General features: G+C 42.1%; 2 protein-coding genes across 2 annotated transcripts; one reads left to right on the top strand and one right to left on the bottom strand.

The window, feature by feature from the left end:
* Positions 1-9,712: 9,712 nt before the first annotated feature.
* On the bottom strand, positions 9,713-13,646 carry LOC147905522 (G-type lectin S-receptor-like serine/threonine-protein kinase SD2-5). The gene is made up of 2 exons (XM_087373132.1): positions 13,409-13,646; positions 9,713-13,238 (listed from the first exon to the last, which is right to left on the bottom strand). The coding sequence occupies exons 1-2, from the start codon at positions 13,551-13,553 to the stop codon at positions 10,756-10,758; spliced, it is 2,628 nt and encodes an 875-aa protein (XP_087229258.1). The 5' UTR covers positions 13,554-13,646; the 3' UTR covers positions 9,713-10,755.
* LOC147905523 (G-type lectin S-receptor-like serine/threonine-protein kinase SD2-5) lies at positions 13,625-18,101 on the top strand. Its single transcript, XM_087373137.1, has 2 exons — positions 13,625-13,723; positions 15,533-18,101. Exon 2 carries the CDS (start codon positions 15,587-15,589, stop codon positions 18,059-18,061), a length of 2,475 nt encoding a protein of 824 aa, XP_087229263.1. The 5' UTR covers positions 13,625-13,723; positions 15,533-15,586; the 3' UTR covers positions 18,062-18,101.
* The last annotated feature ends 1,839 nt before the right edge of the window (positions 18,102-19,940 follow it).

Below are 19,940 nucleotides of genomic sequence, written 5' to 3' on the forward strand. Positions count from 1 at the left end.
AAATTTTGCCAATTTTAGTGTGCTTGACATTGCAAAAGTTATGGTCATAGAAACCTGTTGACCTTTTGACCAAACACATTATAAAATGAATACATGGAAATGTAAGGAGTATGACTTGTTGCAAACAAGAGCAACTTGTAGACTTGGCAAACTCAAGAGGGTATGACAAGGATGATAGAATATGCACCATAATGTACACAATCCATACAATGGACCATCACACATAAAGTTCACACCATATGCATAAATGATGTGTAGATGATACTGGACCATCATAGCTTGTGATAGTATTGACTTTGCATGATGATCTTAGTTTGATGTGGTATTGAACCTTAATGATGATATTGTCTTAGCTTGCAAAATGACCTAGAGAGTTGCGTATGTAGTGGACTTTTCACTTAGAAAATGTTGCTCACATTTTAATTAATTAATTTTGACTCACATAATCCTCACTCATAGTCTAGGTAATCGTTCATCTTGTAAATGCAAATGGCTCAATTAACTTAGCTAACTTTTATCCACTTAACACTATTCAACATCTTTTAACACCATTTAGCCTAAGGCCTTGGTAATTCATTTACCTCCCCATTACTATGACTTATCTCCATCAATGATGTGTTAAGCAATGGATATGTGCCCTTAGACAAAGGGAGTACTCAATCTTTGAATTGGGATTTGAACTCTATATGGCATCCAAGTTTAATCAACTATAACAATGACTTGGCCATATCAATTCAATCCACCTTAAGAGGAAAAGGACACGACATATAACAACATAAGAGGGAGGGCGTGGAGAGCCCTTCAATTACTAGTTGTTCCATGATTCCCATTTTTTTTTCATACCTCTCCTGCCTCCATTTAATCAATAGAATCGTGATAGGAGGGTTTTGAGTTTTGTTGCTGATACATGTTTTGAAACATTTAATGAACAAGTGCCAATCTAAAGAGAAATGCCATGAATATGAGGCAAAGATGTACTAGACAACCTTCAACCACATTAGAAAACATTCAATTATTATATGCCCAAGTGACAATGGAATGGTGACAGTGGGAGGCTTTTCATCTTAAATTCCCTCTATGACCATTTTTGAGAGGGGAGTTGTGATGAAATTCTCCCCCGAACAGGGGGGGTCACTAAGAAATATGTAAGATATCACGTGTGATCAATGGAAGGGGTTTTATATTCGTATGAAGTTACATAAAATTTACATACACAAGGGGTTCTTTAATTCAAAAAGTGAAAATTTTCATACATAAGGGATACTTTAATCATATCAAAATTTACAAAGGGGTGTATATAGGTTATAGAAATCCATAGGTAGGGGGTTTTTTAAATACCCCTTGATTGCACGTGCTATAAGGGGTTTTAATGCAGTGCCCCCTCAAAATTTTTCCCAATGTCACCATTCCCCCCCCCCTTCTCTCTCTCTCTCTCTCTCCCCCCTACCCCCCTCTCAGCTGCCCTGCTAGCCCCTCAGCCCTCTCACCAACCCCTTGTCAACCCTCACAAGCCTTTCAACTCCCTCGCCTAGTCTCAAGACCTTCTTGGCCTGTTACGATTCAAGGAAACACTTGTAGGATGCCTCTCCACCACTGCCAAGCCCTGTAGGATGGCTCTCCACCACTACCCTTGCACATCTCCTGCACCATCGTGGGTCTTTGTGGGATTGCCCTCTATCTTGTTGACATTGTGGGGCAGCTCTCAGCCCCTACATAGGATCCTAGCTCTTAAGAGGAGCTCGGCACCTGTAAAGATAGGTCGGGGGCCCATTCTCAAACCCCACAATAGCCCATTAGCCCTTTGGCCTTGCCATAGTTTGCCATCCAACCTCTACAACCCCCTGCCTACCCCTACACATACTCCAGCTTTTGCACCTGCAAGATACCAGCAAGGGCCATTAAAATTAGGATTCAAATCAAGCAAAATGCACAATGTACTACTGAAAAGGGGAAGAGGAGTACCAGTTCAATTGAATATCATTTGAAGACCACCCCTAGCTGCCAAACATGAACACACATGCAAGGAAATTATCCTTTTCTGAAACTCTGGACTTTTGAAAAATAGACAGGAGTGTCTGGTGAGAATATTTGAAATACCTATGCAAGAATTCAAATGGGGAAAACAAGCTTTGGATAATGCCATGGCAGCCACTAAGCAGGGACACCTAATAGGGTTACAAAAAATGTCCTCACCAACCTCATTAAAATTTTCATAGCCCTCATTGAGAAGGTAGTTAATTTGGAAGCCACAAATGTGGCCTTGCTAGCTAAGAAAACACTTCTGGATAAGGCATTAGAAGCAAATGGGGAAAACAAGCTTTGGATAATTCCATGGCAGCCACTAAGCAGGGACATCTAATAGGGTTGCCAAAAATGTCCTCACCAACCTCATTAAAATTTTCATAGCCCTCATTGAGAAGGTAGTTCATTTGGAAGCCACAAATGTGGCCTTGCTAGCTAAGAAAACACTTCTGGATAAGGCATTAGAAGTAAGGGAGAAAGACGCACTACAGGAAAGATGAAGGAAAGAGAAAGCCAAGAGGGAGGAGTGGGAGAAAGAAAAACTAGAATGGGAAACTATCAAGACCAACCTCCAGGACAAAAAAGCATGCACTTGAAATCGAATTACAACAAATCAAAGACATGAAGGTGACCCAAAAAGGGAGATACAAGGCAATGGAAGAGCTCAAAGCAGAGCATGCCAACCTTAGGAAAGATATTATAGCTATGCAGGACATGATGCAAGGAAAGCACACTAAACTTACAACAAATCAGCAAGGGAGAAGCCAAAATATTGTAATGGAAGGACGTGGTTAAAAAAGGCACATTAACCCCTATTGTATCGGATGACCTTGAAGAGGACAAAAGGCAGGACAACAAATATTTAAATGTACTTGTCAGAGGATTACTGGTAAGGGATATCCCCATGGCAGATGGCAAAGTTCTGCTCACCAAGATGGGAATCAACTTCACTTGTGAGGCATCTTGGAGGGTGGGTAAGGTAGACACACCGGTAAGACCATTAGTGGTGAGACTATGGAAAAAAAGAGGATAGATCTACTCTTATGAGTATGAAGGCAACATTGAAGGGCACCAGGACCTTCTTCGATGATCATCTCACCCTCCTACAATAGGAACATCGAAGGGAGGGAATGCTGAAAGTGATGGTGGTAGGACAGGAAGGGAAATGGGCTACATTTAGAGATGGTAAAGTTATCATCCATGAGAGAGCAGATAGTGCAAAAAGAGAAGAGAAGGAGGAAGGTGAAATGGATAGCACACGATGGCAGAGTGTACTTTGATATCCAACTAGTTACCATTTTTTATATCAATTGGTCTTATGATTTCTTGCATCGTCTCAGTATGTGCCCCCTCATGTTGAAAAATAGGAAAATCCTATTAATTAGTTACATGGGCCAAATCCTAGGACATAGCCAAATACATTGCTCTGAAATATGGTAAACAAGACATGCCCTTGTAGTATGGGACGATATTAGAATATAAGAAAAAGATAGAGCAACGGATGGAGGTTGAGACCTAGAAATTTAATGCCCCTATATCTGCCATCCTTAAGAAAGTGGATGGGGCAACTTTAAAGGCCAATATAGGGAAGCTAGAAAGGGTGCTAGACACATACAATGAGAGGCTATCCAAGACCGAATACTTGGTAGGAAATTTATTCAGCTTGGGAGATCTCTCTTATCGGGCTCTCATCTTCCACATATCAGCTCTCTCATCCTACCAAGATGGGAAATTTGATCACCTCTTGAAAACATGTGAATGCATGGTGAAAGAAAATTCTTCTTAGCCATCTTGGTTGAAGGTGAATCAACTACCATCTCTAGTGTCTATGCTGAATTAGCTCATCCAAAAGCTTGACTAGTGGGAGATTTCTTCTTCATCTTTGTTCTATGACTATTTTAAAGAATTTGGGATTTCCCACAGAGCATGGCAAACTCTATTAAAAGTCTCCTATGTGTTGCAACAGTATATTTATTAGTGCCATCACCTTCATGCAAAAATTGTGCATTACAATCAACACCATCACAATAGTACACAAATATGGGATAAACTCGCACATCCCTAATACATTTAGCTTCCATACATCATCACAAGCTAGCAGCTTGAAGAGTTCTCAGGTTGCATATATGCATAAGCAAAAGTATTGCACTGAATAATGAGTGGGAGGAGTTGCCATGATTGCCCTGTCTAAATCATTTTTATATTGTAGTTGAAGAGGAAGTTGGAGGTTTTGTTCCATTTTCATGTTGAGTCATTAAATCATTCTATGAGGAGTTTTAATTCTAAGAAGAGCTTTCTTATATGAGTTGAAGTCTAAGAGAACAGAGTGGATTGTGGCACATTCTATTTTTTGTTCAAGCGATTTATTGAGCATTCAATTTGCATCCTCTTGTGTATCATGCTTACTAGGGCTATGCTCACAAACATATAATGACTCAAAGATCATTGAGAAAGGTGGAGCCATTTGGAATGTCCCCCCCAACACGAATGATACAAAAGGGACGAAATGATAATGACCCAGAGGTCATTTAGAAGTGCTTGAGCCATTTCTAATGTCTCCCCAACATAAGCGATACATAAAATGTTAGAATTGAACTCCACTAATAATGGACCTAGTATGATGGTTTTTTTTCCTTGTGTGGTATCACAATATAGGGAGATATGCACGGAGATTAATATCAAAGGGCCCACTTTGAGCCATTAGTGGTGGCAATTAAAGGTCAAGGAGACCCTTGAGAGGTAGCGTACCAAAACAAGTCTATAAACCATCCATATCTCATATCTCATAAAGTACTCCATATTAATTTGTTCTTGGGTTTAAGGCTAGGGTTTGGAGAAATTCCAGAAGAAAACGAGGCTTAGCTTGAGGAGTATAGTGCAAAAAAAGAGTCATAGCATTCATCAAGAAAGACACTTGAATGGGGAAGTCTATTTGACAAACTCATAAGATACCGAAACAAGTCTATGAACCATCCATATCTTATAAAGTACTCAATATTGTTGGGTTTAAAGCTAGGGTTTGAAGCAATTCCATAAGAAACAAGGCTTAGCTTGAGGAATATAGTGCAAAAAAAGAGTCATAGCATTCATAGAGAAAGAAACTTGAATGGGAAGCATATTTGACAAATTATTTTGGTGATTTGTCCTAGGACACAATGCCATACATCACCTTTTGGGGGCCCTTTCTTTCCTTGGTCATATCTTAGAAGACTGCCAAGTTTTCCTCAAAGAATAGTTTTGCTCATAAAGTTGTGCCTGGTAAATGGTCTATCTCTTTGCCAATATATGGCATAGGAGGTAGATTTCAAATATCCAGATCTATCCACTATAGTTGCCCCATTTCCCACCTTGTAGCTAAGGTGATGAGTCATTTCCTTCATTTGACAAAAATAGACCATGGGACTTTATATTCCCATTGAATAGGTCAGTGGACTTCATATTCCCATAAAAAATGATAAGGATATTTTCCAATGTTAGCTTGTTAGAAACATAGCCATATTCTTAGAGGCATCTCTCAAGAATATACAAAGCCTCACAGATGCTTTGTAGGATTTTTGCCTTGTGGTAGGTGCACTTATCAAAATGGCACAAATCGATATGATTTTGTGTCAATGATGTGGATGTACTAGGAGGGGTTATTGAGCTTGGATTTAGATGGAATGAAGAGGGGTACCATTGCTAGATATTCAGGATTCAATGTGAACTCCATCCAATAGTTTGCTTTAGTTTTATAGAACATCAAGAAGAAGCTGCTATATTAGAGTTCCATTATCCTAAAATTGGCCTTTATGGCCCCTCATGGTGAACTAGCTATAATTAGCATCTACATGGTACATTGCTTCGTATTGGTTCTTCTTATGCTCATGCCAATGGTCAACTCAAGAGATAGATATAGAACTATCTATGGTCCAAATTTAACAGCACCAATTGACACTAGGGCGAGGGTGGCCGAAAGCATCACCAACCTATCTACACAGAATAGAGGCCTCAACATTATTGATCCTAACATTATAGTATAGGGACTTGTTTCTAGGTAAGTTGGTGATTAGAGGACTCCTCGGAAATAAGCCTTGAATGGATTTATTTACTTAATAGATGCAATTCTACACTCCCCACACAAGTGGTGATTGGCTTTCAAGTACAATATGTGTTTTCACACATGTAGATACTAGTTTCCATGTTCTCCCCTCTTGGCAGTGGTTATCAAAGCTTGGCATCAAATTTGAGGATTACTTTCATGGATTTCCCCTCATGCTCAAGTTAAGAGGGATAGACAATCAATTATGTGGAACAAGTATGTTTTGAGGATTTAGAATGGCCACTAGGCTATTCAGACTACATATAGTATTGGGGATGGGATAGGGGACAATGTCGACAATAGATAGCTAGCATTGAGTGGAACATCATCAGTCAATATGTGTAGGGCACTCATAGATGCACTTTATAGACTGATCCAGTTGTCCTCCTTGGCTGCTTGTAGGGGGAGTGATCAAATGGAGGGTAGGCATGATTATCAGTCTGGGCGTACTCTCCTATACAAGTTCCAAATTTACAAGTTCATCATTTTCTCCCACACAAGTGTTCGTTTAGTGATTATTTGTCTTCTTTGGGACTAGAGAAGAAAAGAAATTATTTATGAGCTGAGGAGGGTTAGAATCAGTAGATTGAAAAAGCAAAACAATTCTTTATGAGCTAAGGAGGGTTAGACTTAATAGATTGAAAAAGCCGAACTTGACTAGGAAGCCTATTGTCCAAATGATTAGGCTTGTTAGCTTGAGCAATGGAAAATGGTACATAAATCCCACCCTCCTCTTGTTATGGGATATACTTGGTGCCTTTTTGCATCCACCATAGCTAGTACATTGATCATTGTTGCACTAGGCTTAGCACGATCCACATCTTTCTCACGTGTTCCCCCTCCCCTCATAAATAGAGGGACTTGATCATTAATCACTCTTCTCTTTACCAATTCCCTTTCCTTTCCCTCCCTCCCCTCCTCATTTTATTTAGTATATCTTTGAATTCTTGGAGTGACCTATTGGAGAAAACATGTTTTGAAATTGTGTGAAAACATAGGGGGATATGAAGTCAATGAAAACAACTACTGGACATTCTATGAGACAATAAAACAATTATTTGACGTCATATGTTCCATTCAAACAACTGTTTGACATTGTATGTTCCATACAATGTCAAATAATTGTTTGCATTGTATTCATACCCCCTTATTTTTTCATACAATGTCAAGTAATTATTTTCATTGAACGTGTTTCCTCCATTATGGTTTCATATAATGTCAAATAATTACATTCATTGTCTTCATACCCCCCTAATGGCTCTGACCTAATTCTTCCACTAGTTTCCTCATCTCTATTTTCCATCTACCTATTCTAAATCTTAATCTCAACAAATTGTTTGATACATGTAATGTCACATAAGGAGAAAGGTAATTGAAAAGGGATTTATTTTTCAATAGATGAATTCTATTGATTTCTTAGGTAGAGTACCCCAATTAAGCTCAGGTCAAAGGGCTAGCTTCAAAACTTCATGCAAAGGGGGACTTGAACTCAAGACATCCACTATGCACTCTCAAGAACTTGCAACTTGGCTAAATGCGCATCTACGTACTCTTAGGATAGTACCTACATGACATCTTTTTGATTAGTGAAGCTTCATGTACACATTGCAGATGGGAGATCTATGTAGTCCTTTCATTAGAGGAGCTCTATGAATTTGGACTTATTTGTAACATTCTCATTTGCAAGTTGGGTTGGAGGCTTCAACATTTTATTTCTTATCATTGTGTTCTTCTTGGCATCATTGCAATGAGGACTGCATTCTTTCTTTCTCTCTCATAATACACATCCACTTGAGCACGTGTGCATATGTATGATTCACAAACATATATGCACACATATATACATACATATATAGCAAGTGGTGTTCACACACACACACACACACACACACACACACACACACACCTTGTGAAAAAAGCATAGTATAGATATGATAAGTGGGGGCCCCTCCCTTCATAAATACAGGGACTTCCTCATTAATGATTGTCCCACCTAAATTCTCCATTAGTTTACTCATCCATTCTTTGTGTCTACTTATTCTAAAAGTCTTTAATCTCAACAAATTATTCCCTACATATAGCTTAACAAAGGAGGACTCTCACTTAATTCCTCCATTAGTTTGGTCATCTATACTTTCCATTTATGTATTCTAAAGGCCCTTAATCTCAACAAATTATTATGTACATATAGATTAACCCAAGGAGAAAGATAATTGAGAAGGCCTTAAATTTTCAAGGTATAACATTGGAGTATGCAATCTAGCTAAGGCCAAAGGGATAACTAATTTCATACAAAGGGGAGACTTAAACTCAAGACATCCATTACTTACATCACAAAGCTACATGAAGATGTTGTGAAAGAAGCAAAGAATACAAGAGCTTTGAATTGTATCATTATAAATAAGAGGGGAGCACAGGGGGAGCACAGGGGAGGGCCCCTATTTCTCCTCATAAAAAGAGGTATTTTCTTAATAATCACTTTCTCTTTACCCCTCCCCATTGCCTTTTGATCCTTCCACTCCCTTTTCCACTAATTCATATATTTTTGAATTCTTTTCAATTGGCGTTACCTAAATGGGTCTTAGGTCTTTGAAAGTTTATGAGTCAACCTGTAGAACATAGATTTAAGAAGGATTTATTCCAATGAAGAGAGAATTATGGAGAAAATTCACTCGCAATAAAAAGACTTATTCAACAGTGTATGAATAAGAGTGGATGAATCAAATTTTAAATTAAAAAATCCATGTATTAATGAATGTCATGAGAATATGGAGTGATCAATGTGTATTTGATTTATTTGCTTGGCAAGGAGATACACGTACCTTGGGTTGACAACAATGAGACAAACTTGAACAAGATAGTGGCCAAGTAGAATACTAAGAACAAGGATTTGCAAGTAGGGAGAATGTGATTTGGGCAAGTATGGATGATCTGCAATTGCGGAGAGTGCAATCAAGCATACATACAACATGCGCATTGTGAATTGTCAATGAAACACGATCGACCAAATAAAAAAACAATCACACTAGTTAGCTAGGTTTGGGGATAGCCTTAGTGGTTACATCATAACTCTTCCCTATACCCACACTAATTAATAGACCAATTACATTAGTCACGTACCATAATCGTTCTAATTAATAGACATTCTCTCTTTTGCAAAAATAAGTATAAGATTGTCATAGATTGTCCTTCCAAAAACCAAGCAATCATACATTCTTTTGTTTTTTGATGAGACCATCCCCCAAAGAAATTTGCCACAATTGTATCTTGTTCAACATCGTCATCTATTCAATTGGAGCATCATTAGCTCTCACCAAAAGACTAGTGCAAAAATCTGCCAAAGCTGCACCTCCTCCATAATATTCTTCATTTTTGGTTTTGTAGCAGTAAAAGATGAGCATTGGCAATTTGCCACAGATGCTATCGAAAAAAATAAATTACATTAGTTAGCTAGGTTTGGGGGATAGCCTAAGTGGTCACATCATAACTCTTCTCTAAACCTACACTAATTAATAGACCAATTACATTAGTCCCATACCATAATCGTTCTAATTAATAGACATTCACCGTTTTGCAAAAATAAGTAGAAGATTGTCATAGATTGTCCTTCCAAAAGCCAAGCAATCATACATTCTTTTTTTTAAAAATGAGACCATCTCCCAAAGAAATTTGCCACAATTGCATCTTGGTCAGCATCTTCATCTGTTCAGTTGGAGCATCATTATCTATCTCCAAAAGACTAGTGCAAAAATCTGCCAAAGCTGCACCTCCATCATATTCTTCATCTTTGGTTTTGTAGCAGGAAGAGATGAGCATTGGCAGTTTGCCACAGATGCTATCATATACTTCATACTTCATAGATGTTCACTTTTTTGAAGCAAAAATTAGAAGATAATCAATTGTATTTGTAGCACCATTATTTATCTCCAAAAGACTATCTGACAAAGTTACTCCATCTCCATCATTTCTTCATCTTTTGGGTTGTAGCAGGAAGAGAGGAGCATTGGCAATTTTCCACATATGCTGTCTTCTTCATACTTGATAGACAACCACTATTTTGCAACAAAACTTAGATTATATTTCCAATAACAAAGCACATATTCATTTGTTTCTGGATGAGACCATCTCTGCCACCATTGCGTCTTCTTCAGCATCTCCATCTGTTCACTTTGTAGCATCATTATCTATCTCCAAAAGACTAGTGCAGAAATCTGCCACAGTAGCACCTCCTTTATCATATTCTTCATCTTATGGCATTTAGCAGGAAGAGACGAGCATTGGCAATTTGCCACAGATGCCGTCTTCTTCATCGTATCATCTTTTGATTTTGTAGTAGCATATATAAATGCAGGAACGTGCGCAAACTCATCCTCTAAAAGCATGACACATAGTTCAGTTTCAATCTCATGATAGTCACTCATAAGGTTGAAAGCCATAAACTTCATCATGCACAAAAGGGACTAGCTGCTATGGCATCCCCACCGACATCATCAGCTTCCAACGGTGGGTGTAGATCATAGTATAAACATATGCTCTCACACATACAAATCCACACATCCACACATACTGAGCAGTGTCTTATCTCCGAGAGACGGAATTAGAGATCTCCCACGCATGTTCATCTTCATCACATGAAGCTGGCAGCAGGAGAGCAGCTATCTTCCAGAGACGAGTGTAGACATTTGCCAGGAAAGCTGAGACTGTGCTGTATGGGAGAGAGCTACATCTCCTTCACTCTGTGTCTTTGAAGCATCATCATCATGGTCGTCTTCTGGAAAATATGGTTTTGCTCTGGCAAAGAAGCTACAGGGAGGGGGGGATGCCAATGCTTCTGTTCCATGAGCTGCTTCCAGCACCTTGACAACCCAGCTCATTGCAGGCCTGGAAGCAGGGTCTTCCTGGAGGCACCACAGAGCCACCTTCACCATCCTCTGAACTCTTTCCTGCTGCTTCTCCTCCAGGATCTCTCTCTGTAGCCTCGGATCTGCAAGCTCTATCAGATCTTCCCCTTTCTCCAACAATTCAAATGCCCAGGCAGGAAGATAGCATTCCTTCTGACTCCCATCGAAGCTCCTCCTCCCTCCCACCAGTTCCAGCAGCATTACCCCATAGCTGAACACATCGCTCCTCTCTGTTATGGCTGCATTCTTGAGCCATTCTGGAGCAAGGTACCCTCGAGTCCCTCGCATTGTCGTCACCGCATAGCTCTCATCTCGCTTCATGGGCTTTGCCAGACCAAAGTCGGATACTTTGGCATTCCATTGCTTGTCCAGCAATATGTTCTCGGGCTTTATATCGCAGTGGATGATGCGGCTGGTGCACTCTTCGTGAAGGTAAGCCAGGCCCTGTGCTGTGCCTAACGCGATCGCACAACGCTTTGGCCAATCCAATATGACATCTGCTTCTTTGTTGAAGAGGACCCGATCCAAGGATCCGTTCCCCATGAATTCATAGACCAAAAGCCGGTGCGATCCCTCCATACAGTACCCGCAGAGACGCACTAGATTCCTGTGGGAGACGCTGCCTAGAGTGGCCACCTCTGCGCGGAACTGCTTTGTGCCAGCTGCGCGGTGGATGTCTTTGAGCTCCTTCACGGCAACTCTGATACGATGCGGCTGCGTAAGCACTCCTTCATACACGGCGCCAAAGCCACCAGCTCCCAATTTGTTTGCAAAACCATCGGTGGCTTCATGCAAATCCTTATAGGAGAATCGGGGGGGTAGCCCGGGCAAGGTGTCAAGATACATCTCATCCTCTGCAATGGCTTGGCCTCTCCGTTTTCGCCTCCTGACGAAGCATGTTACGAGGCCTATGAGACCAATGAAGGCGGCGACGGCACCTATAGTTACTGCAATCGCAAGTGTTTTACGGTGAGAGGAGGAAGCTATGGGAGAAGTAGACGCCCCGCCAGCAGAAGTAGAATTGTATTGTTGAGGAGAGGGTGCAGGAGCAGGAGCAGGTACAGGAGCTAACGAGCTCGAATCATTACGCAGCTTGATGAAAACCAACTCATTCGGATCATTGGAGAATTGAAGAGTCCTGATGGGATACTCCATGAGATAGCAGCTTCCGAATGATGATCCCGAATCGTTCTTGAAGAAGACGGATTGACAGGAGCAGTTCTGCAAGCACGATAGCTTGCAATCATCCAAGCTGGAATAATTGGACTGGCTTTCTCCATTGTAGAAGTCTTGCGCGGAGAAGTAAGTGTATCCGGTGACATTCAACATCGTCACGGCAGTGGAATTCGCGCCCCGAGTGCATTGATTCTGCAAGGGTAGAGCAGGGGATGTGCAACCCTGTGTTGGATCCGAAGCATTTGCGAGGCGGAAACCACGAAGGCATACGCTGCTGCAAGAAGATGAGGAGGAGCTGCAAACTCCGTATTGGCCGCAGGCATCCGGATGCTGGCACGCCGTCGTGAGAGCTCGATAGTTGAGCTGCCAGATCCCTTCCTTGAACACGAAATCGCGCAAGTTCCCGTCCGATTCCAATCTTACATACTCGAAGAATTCGGAATTCGGATTGAGGTTATTGCTGGACGTGCTCACGATGCTCTCCGAGGAGCTGTCGTAGACGGTGAGGCCGTTGCTCACGGCGACGTAAGAACCCAAGCAGCACACCCAGGCGTTTTGGGGGAGGCTGAACGTTGCTTCCATGCTCCAGTAGATTTCTGGACCGGATGGTTGATCGAAGGAAGCGTACAGAAGCAAATCGTTGGAGTAATTGGAAACTGCCATGGAGTAGATGCCTCCCGATTTGTAGGGAGCATCGGCAGCTGCAGCGAACATCGTCACATGCAGATTCAATCGCTGGCCAATGATCAGAGTGTCTGATGGTTGATCGAAGCTCTGCCATACCGTCTCCTTGCTCACATTCGAGTTTCTTCCCTTGACGAGCATCAGATTGCCGTTCCGCAGCAGCTGCATGGATTTCACACCGCTTGCCGCTGTGCCACTGTTCCATGCCAAGCTTCCATTGTCCCTCAGCTGCAGATCTCCATCCTTCTGCAGGGCGAGGCTGCAGTTTGGAGAGCTGTTGCTGCTGGTAGCGTTGTAGAAATTGGCCACCCAGACTTGCAGGGAGGAGGGGACGTGATGCACTGCAAGAATACAAGGCGCATTGGGAGAAGCTCGGCCTAAGATAAGCGAGAAATTGCCATTAGTAAGGACGGTGAGGTTGTCTTGCAGCGCTTCATTTTGCCAGTGTGTGCCTAAGGCTGCGGTGGAGTTGACGAGTGCGCGAGCAGGGATGGATCGATGCAAGGAGAGAAGCAGAAAAACGAAGGCAAAAGCAAGAAATGGATACCGATCCATGGCGAGAAGCTTGATGGTGCGGATACAGGAGAGCTCAAATCCTCAAGAGGATCCAAAAGTAGTGATCTCTGCATGAACGAAAGCTCAATCTTGCTATTGCTTTTCAACGCAGAATGGCGCGAACCACGCTCAATCATCACTGTAGTGTCTATGATTTGACAATGTCAACGCCACCCATCGATCCAAAAACGCGTCTTCAAGCTCAGCACAACACGTCTTTCATGCCCCCGCAACTTTCCCATTTCTCACATACCTGCTTTGAACCTCTGCATTAACAAACATTGCAATCTCCTCCACTCCCCCTCAGGTACCCCCCGCATCATATGCTTTCTCGCTTTTTTGGTTCACTTTGTTTTCTCGCGGGATTGTATAGATTGGCTGCAAGAACATAGAATCTCTCTAGCTTGCCTAATTGCATGCGTTACTACTTTTTCTATTCAACATTGCATCGATCAGCAAGCCGTAGATGGCTTCATTCAGGATGAGTCGTTAGTAATCACTTACCGATACCATACATGCCGTATACTCAGCCGCCTGATTATTCCTCTGTTAATACCCCCCCCCCCCCCTGGCTGGCTGTTTGCATTTACAAGGCTTCTACCAGCAGCTCCGACTTGATTGTTGTTGCCAATCCATTGTAGGTGGCATCAGTCCACTGATGAGGGCAAGGTGGCAAGCCTAAGAAGGCGTTCCCACTCCTCGCCCATCCAAGTAGAAATGCCTCAAAATACAACCGCTGGTATAGTTCCCACTCAACTTCCCGACATTTTCGGAGCCAAAACCACGCGTTGCCATGCCCTGTTGGAGACACAAAAAAGCTCTTGCTCGCCGGTCATTTTGGGGCTTCCTGACAACAAAGTTTGTTGTTTCTGCGGTTTCAACATTTGCAGGTCTATCTTTAGGTGCTGTGTGGGCGCGGACTGAGAACAGGCTATAAGAGGCCGACCAGCTTTTGAAGCCATGAGCATTTAATGGTGGCCATAGCTACAGAAACCTGCATCCCCGCACTCCTTTGTCAGGCCATCCTGCTCTTCGTCCTTGCATCTATGCTTACATGAACCACCTTGCATCTATGCTTACATGGACCACTGCACTTCACTTCCCTTCAAGGCATAGCACTGGTGGGCTGCATTGTTGGCCTCATGCCCACGCGAAGCTAGGTTCATGATTGGATACATGCGAGTTTGGCTTTCGAGGGTGACTACATCCAGGAGGTCACCATCTATGGGAAAGGCATTTTTCTTATTCAGTTGAGTGTCTGATGCCACCTAGCTCCTTGTGGAGTAAAGTCCAATTTTCCTCGGCCCGCATCTAGTGTTCTTCATATTGTGGTACCATGGTTTCACAATTGATGATATGGATTTGATGCACCATGTGCCGCATTTCCTAGTGATGCTTCAGTTCCCACCTAGCAGGACATCACCCTCATTGTCAATCTCTTTTATATTGGAACGTGGGTCCACTCCTCCCCCTTCACCGCTGTTTTTTCCATATATTACCATACACAAAATAGGATATCTGAAGAATGCCTTTCATATACAATAGGCTGTTCTAAACTGTTATAACATGCCAATTAATCAATATGAGAACCAGTGTTTATACTATAATAGCACATGAGTTGGTGCTCATGGACAGATGCCTGTAATGAGCTTCCTTATTGCCAGTAATGTACTTGCTAGAAAGCCTTTTCCAAAATCCAACTGGATTTAGAGACAAATCTTTGAGCACCTTGGTCATCAGGAGAAACTTTAAAAATGGACGCCAGCATATTTCCCAGATTTTTTTTTTGGTGAGATTGCGATGTAACACTGTCTACGATGACAAATGTTATTTGATGAATCATGTATGTGTATGGAATGATTCATATGGACGATCATTTGGAGGGCATGCACCTTGAATTTGAGATACACAAGGCTGCTTGAATTGAATATGATAGCAAGAGTATGGAGATAATAAAATGGCATAAGTTCATGTTCCTGCTGGAATCTTAAAAGAATAGTTCCTGAAATTGAGCCATGCAAGGGGTTACACCCAAAACAGTTTGAAGCAGTCTTAAAAGAAGATAATCTAGAGAATATCATTAGTAACTTTTTGACGAAATTTTTCTTTATTTCAGATCTTGTGGACTTGGGCTCTGCAAATGTTTTAAACCTTCTTGGAGCTGGTGGATATGGTCATCAAAGCTCCTGCTTCATTAGTCATCCTCCCCTGTTTTGTCTGCAAATGGACTGTGGACCAATGGCATCGTCACATCCTATACGTGTTGCTTCTGAGCATCGTCATTCAATATAGTGATTGTAAATCAATTATGGGACTGGGAACAAGCACCAGTGCCAATTATTTTATGGGATCCCAAGCTGTGGTGGTGCTTGAATCAGGATCAGGTGGATATGCTATGTTATTGGACTGTGGGAATGCAACTATAGTAGTAAAGAATATAATGGCTGAATTAGATAGCCCAGTGCTAGTGTGGGTGGCCAATTATTTTGACAGTAATTACACTGTTATGGGTTCAGAGAATGTTACTTGTTCTTTGGAACTTCGACGAGATGGAGATCTGCAACTTTTACTCAATACAACAGAGCAGAACAGTCAAGTTCTTGTATGGAGTACTGGCACAAAAGGGAAAGGCGTACAAAGCTTGGAGATCCAGGATTCAGGAAATTTGGTTTTAGTTGATTCCAGAAATGGTACTGTGTGGCAGAGCTTTGACTATCCAACCAATGTGCTGCTAGAGGGCCAGAACTTGACAAAAGGAATGAAGCTCGTGGCTCCAGATGCCACAGGATATCATTCAGGAGGTGCTTATTTAATGGAACTGGAAGATGGAGACCTATGTCTGTATGCAGTTATAGGTAATGATGGAAACAGAGCCCTCTACTGGAGCCTTAACAAAAGTATTGGGAGCCAGGTTCACTCAGACCTCAGCCAAGTTGAATATGCAGCACTTTTCCAAGGAGGCATTGGCCTGTTTGCAGCAGATTCTTCTGTTGTGGCCTTCACGTCAAGTCAATCATCTCAAAGCTCTTATTCCACCTTATTCGGTCGCTTGAATGCGGATGCCAGTTTCGTTGTTTATCTGTTAGTCGAAGGTGAAGCGTGGTCCACAAATTATGCAGCTCTTGACACAAATTGCCAAAATCCCAAGGCATGTGGCAATTATGGCCTTTGTGCCATCAACAGCTCACAGAACACCGTAAATTGCACTTGCCCAGCTCGTTTTAATCCTTTAAACTCATCTGACCTCACTCAAGGCTGCACACCCCTACAAGTTCCTCATTGTGGAGGTGATGTGGAGCTTTTGCAACTCGATGGAAATGGATACTCTTACTTCTCCAGTTATGTCTCATCCTCTGTTAATATGCCCTTGGATCAATGTAAACAAAGTTGTCTACAAAACTGTTCATGCCTTGCTGTGTTCATCAATCTGGAGACTCCAAGTGCATGCTTTTCCATTCAGAATGATATACTGACAATCATGGCAACTTCTGACGCGAACCAGCTCATGTTTCTGAAAGTTGATGCCAACTCTATCGGCCAAAGCACTACAGCAAGTGCACCCACAAGCCATAAGAAAGGAGTGTTGACAATAGCGGTAGGGCTAGGCTCTGCAGGTGCAGTTTTGTTCCTCAGTATCATGGTGGTTTTAATAATGATATGGGGAAGAAAAAAGGCTCAACATAAGAAAGGAGAAACCTTTCTGAACAAGTTGCCAGGTCTACCTCCCAGATTTTCATACAAGGATTTGCAGATTGCGACAAATGGTTTCAGTCAGCAGGTTGGTAGAGGAGGATTTGGTTGCGTCTATGAAGGTGTCCTTGGTAGTAAGTCTAGAATAGCTGTGAAGCGTTTAGAAGGTGGAACACAGGGAGAGAAACAATTTGAGGCAGAAGTTGCTTCTATTGGAAGCATTGACCATATGAACTTGGTGCGCCTCCGAGGATTTTGCATGGAGGGTGAACATCGGTTATTGGTATATGAATTCATGGAAGGAGGCTCTCTGGATATGTATATTTGTAGAGACAGGGTGACTCCATCTTTACCCATACTAGATTGGCAAGCGCGCTATAAAATTGCACTGGAAGTAGCAAGGGGCTTGGCATACCTCCATGAGGGAACTTCCAGGAAAATCATTCACTGTGACATCAAGCCTGCAAACATTCTTCTAGACTCGAGCTTGGTTGCCAAAATTTCAGACTTAGGCCTCTGTAAAATAATGCACAGGGACATGCAAAGTTACACAATGACTAACATGAGAGGTACAAGGGGCTACCTTGCTCCCGAATGGCTTTTGAACTTGCCCATAACCGAGAAAAGTGATGTATACAGTTATGGGATGGTGCTGCTGGAGCTAGTAAGTGGCAGGAAAATTTTGGACCTCAATGCGGGCGATGAAAGCTTTGTTGATCTGCCAAGCCAGGCATCCAGTGCAGTTATAAATAACTGTATTGTAGATTTCTTGGATGGTAGACTCGCTGCAGTCACCCCTGGGCAGGAGGTATACAGGCTTGTTCAAGTATCTTTGTGTTGCACTCAAGAGGTTGCTGCATTAAGGCCTAAGATGAGCACTGTAGTGAAGATGCTAGAAGGTACCATTGAGGTCCTCCCCGAACTTTCACCTAGTGCTATAACCCTGGTGCATTGAGTTTGATCTTTGTATGATTGATTTTTGAAGAGAGGAATACGAGGAGGTAATGAGTTAATTGTGGGAAATGCCTCCAAAGGACTACTTAAACAAGTTGTTAACTATTAATGACAAAAAGTAGCTAAATTTGTCATAGTTGAAGCCAGCAAATAAGCTAACCCTCTCATTTGAACATTGATACTGCCTCACTTTCACGCTTCCCCTCTTTCCCTTCTTCACTCCTCTATCCATGCTTTCTTCTTAGCACTTTTTCACCAAAAGTGGATGACTTCCTGCACCTGTACACCATGTGCAGATGATGAAAGCTTTCCAAGTGCTACCTTAAATGCAACTAATTTTCTCTTGACCTGTGTGACCAAGGAGAAAGTTACCTAAGGTAACAGTAGTTAGGATTACTATGCCGAGAAGTGTTGGGTTTTGAGGGCTAATTTCCTTTCTTAGTATGTTTTGATTCAATTCTTGATCTACATGCACTCTCCTCCCACAACGGTGCTCTCTCTCCCTCCCCCCCCCCCCCCCCCCCCCCCTTTTTTTGCGCCTTCTTATCCAAATGTAACCCGCACCCCTCTTACATTGATATAAATGCCCTTTCTCAGGCCTACACCTTCTGTCAACCTGCTCCCTCTTCTTTTAACCAGATTCACTTCCTCTTGGGGGACAGGGTAGTGTATGGTTCTTAGTTTGGTGGATGCACATGGATGTTCGAAAAGACATTCAAAATAAACCCCAAGAATGATTTCACAGATAAGCTTATGGGAGACCAGGACCCCAAGATTCCGAATGAGCTCACCAAGCTTGAGAATTATATATAAATTTGATCTCAAAAGATGGCAATCTGTTGTATGCAGGCATGCAATGACAGAGTTATGCCCAAACTTGGTGGACAAAAGTGTAAGATTGCCCAGACAGGCAGGACACTCAGGCAGATTCTAAGGAGATCAAGGTATTGAATTTTGTGTCCCAATAATCCTGAAATGGTATCTGCAGGATTCCATGCCTTGAATCAAACATGCATGGTTTAGGAATGTAAGAATGAGTTTTGGAAGCTCTGTACAGGAGGTCGTGAGAAGAGGTAAAGCAGGGTTTACATCCGTTGTGAGGACCCAGAATACTCAAAACATTGAGGAATCTACCCATGGGACTGGGGTCATAAGCCTCGGTACAATGGTATGTGTGGGCAGTGCAAAATAATAAGAAAACAAAGCTCATTATTACTAAAACTTTACGATGACTATCATGAGCATGAGGATACACTCAAGATATAAGATGTATCCATGATGATGCTAGCTAGCAGTTACTCTGGAGTCTGAATTATGGCAATGAAGTAGGCAGATGAATAAGGCAAGGAGCTGTTAAAATAGAGCAGCTCTTAAATCTATGACTTGTTGGAGGAAGCTAGAATGCAAGAGAGCAAGAAAGAAAAGGAGTATACTTGCAAATGGATGATGAGAAAGTAGAATAGTGGCCAATATATGGCCCAACCAACTTAGGACTAAATGTCCAAACGGTACCAATCCTAGATGCCCTAGGTGGACCAAGTGTCCTAACTAGCCTACAAGGCCATACCAGGGCTAAAGTGGCAGCAAACATCCTTGCATAGTATGGCATACCATCCTCTGAGGAGAAACAGAAGCCAGGCTCCAATGGTATGGAAAACGGCTTACAATCCTCGAACTGAAAGTGATGTAAGAGCTGTCCAATGTACTTAGACTGGCTCATCATTATGCTTCCCTCAAAGTGAGCAAATTGGTTGTCAAGATAGTAATGCAACTGGCCAATATCTGACATTGCAAAAGATTTTTGCAAATCAGCCTTGAAGGCTGCAATTTGTTGAGTATTTGGCCCAGTGATAAGCATGCCATCCACATAAAGAATCAAT

The sequence above is a fragment of the Dipteris shenzhenensis genome, chromosome 1 (assembly GCF_047967505.1).
Source record: "Dipteris shenzhenensis isolate YYH24624 ecotype China chromosome 1, Dip_SZ_1.0, whole genome shotgun sequence".
Lineage (NCBI taxonomy): Eukaryota > Viridiplantae > Streptophyta > Polypodiopsida > Gleicheniales > Dipteridaceae > Dipteris > Dipteris shenzhenensis.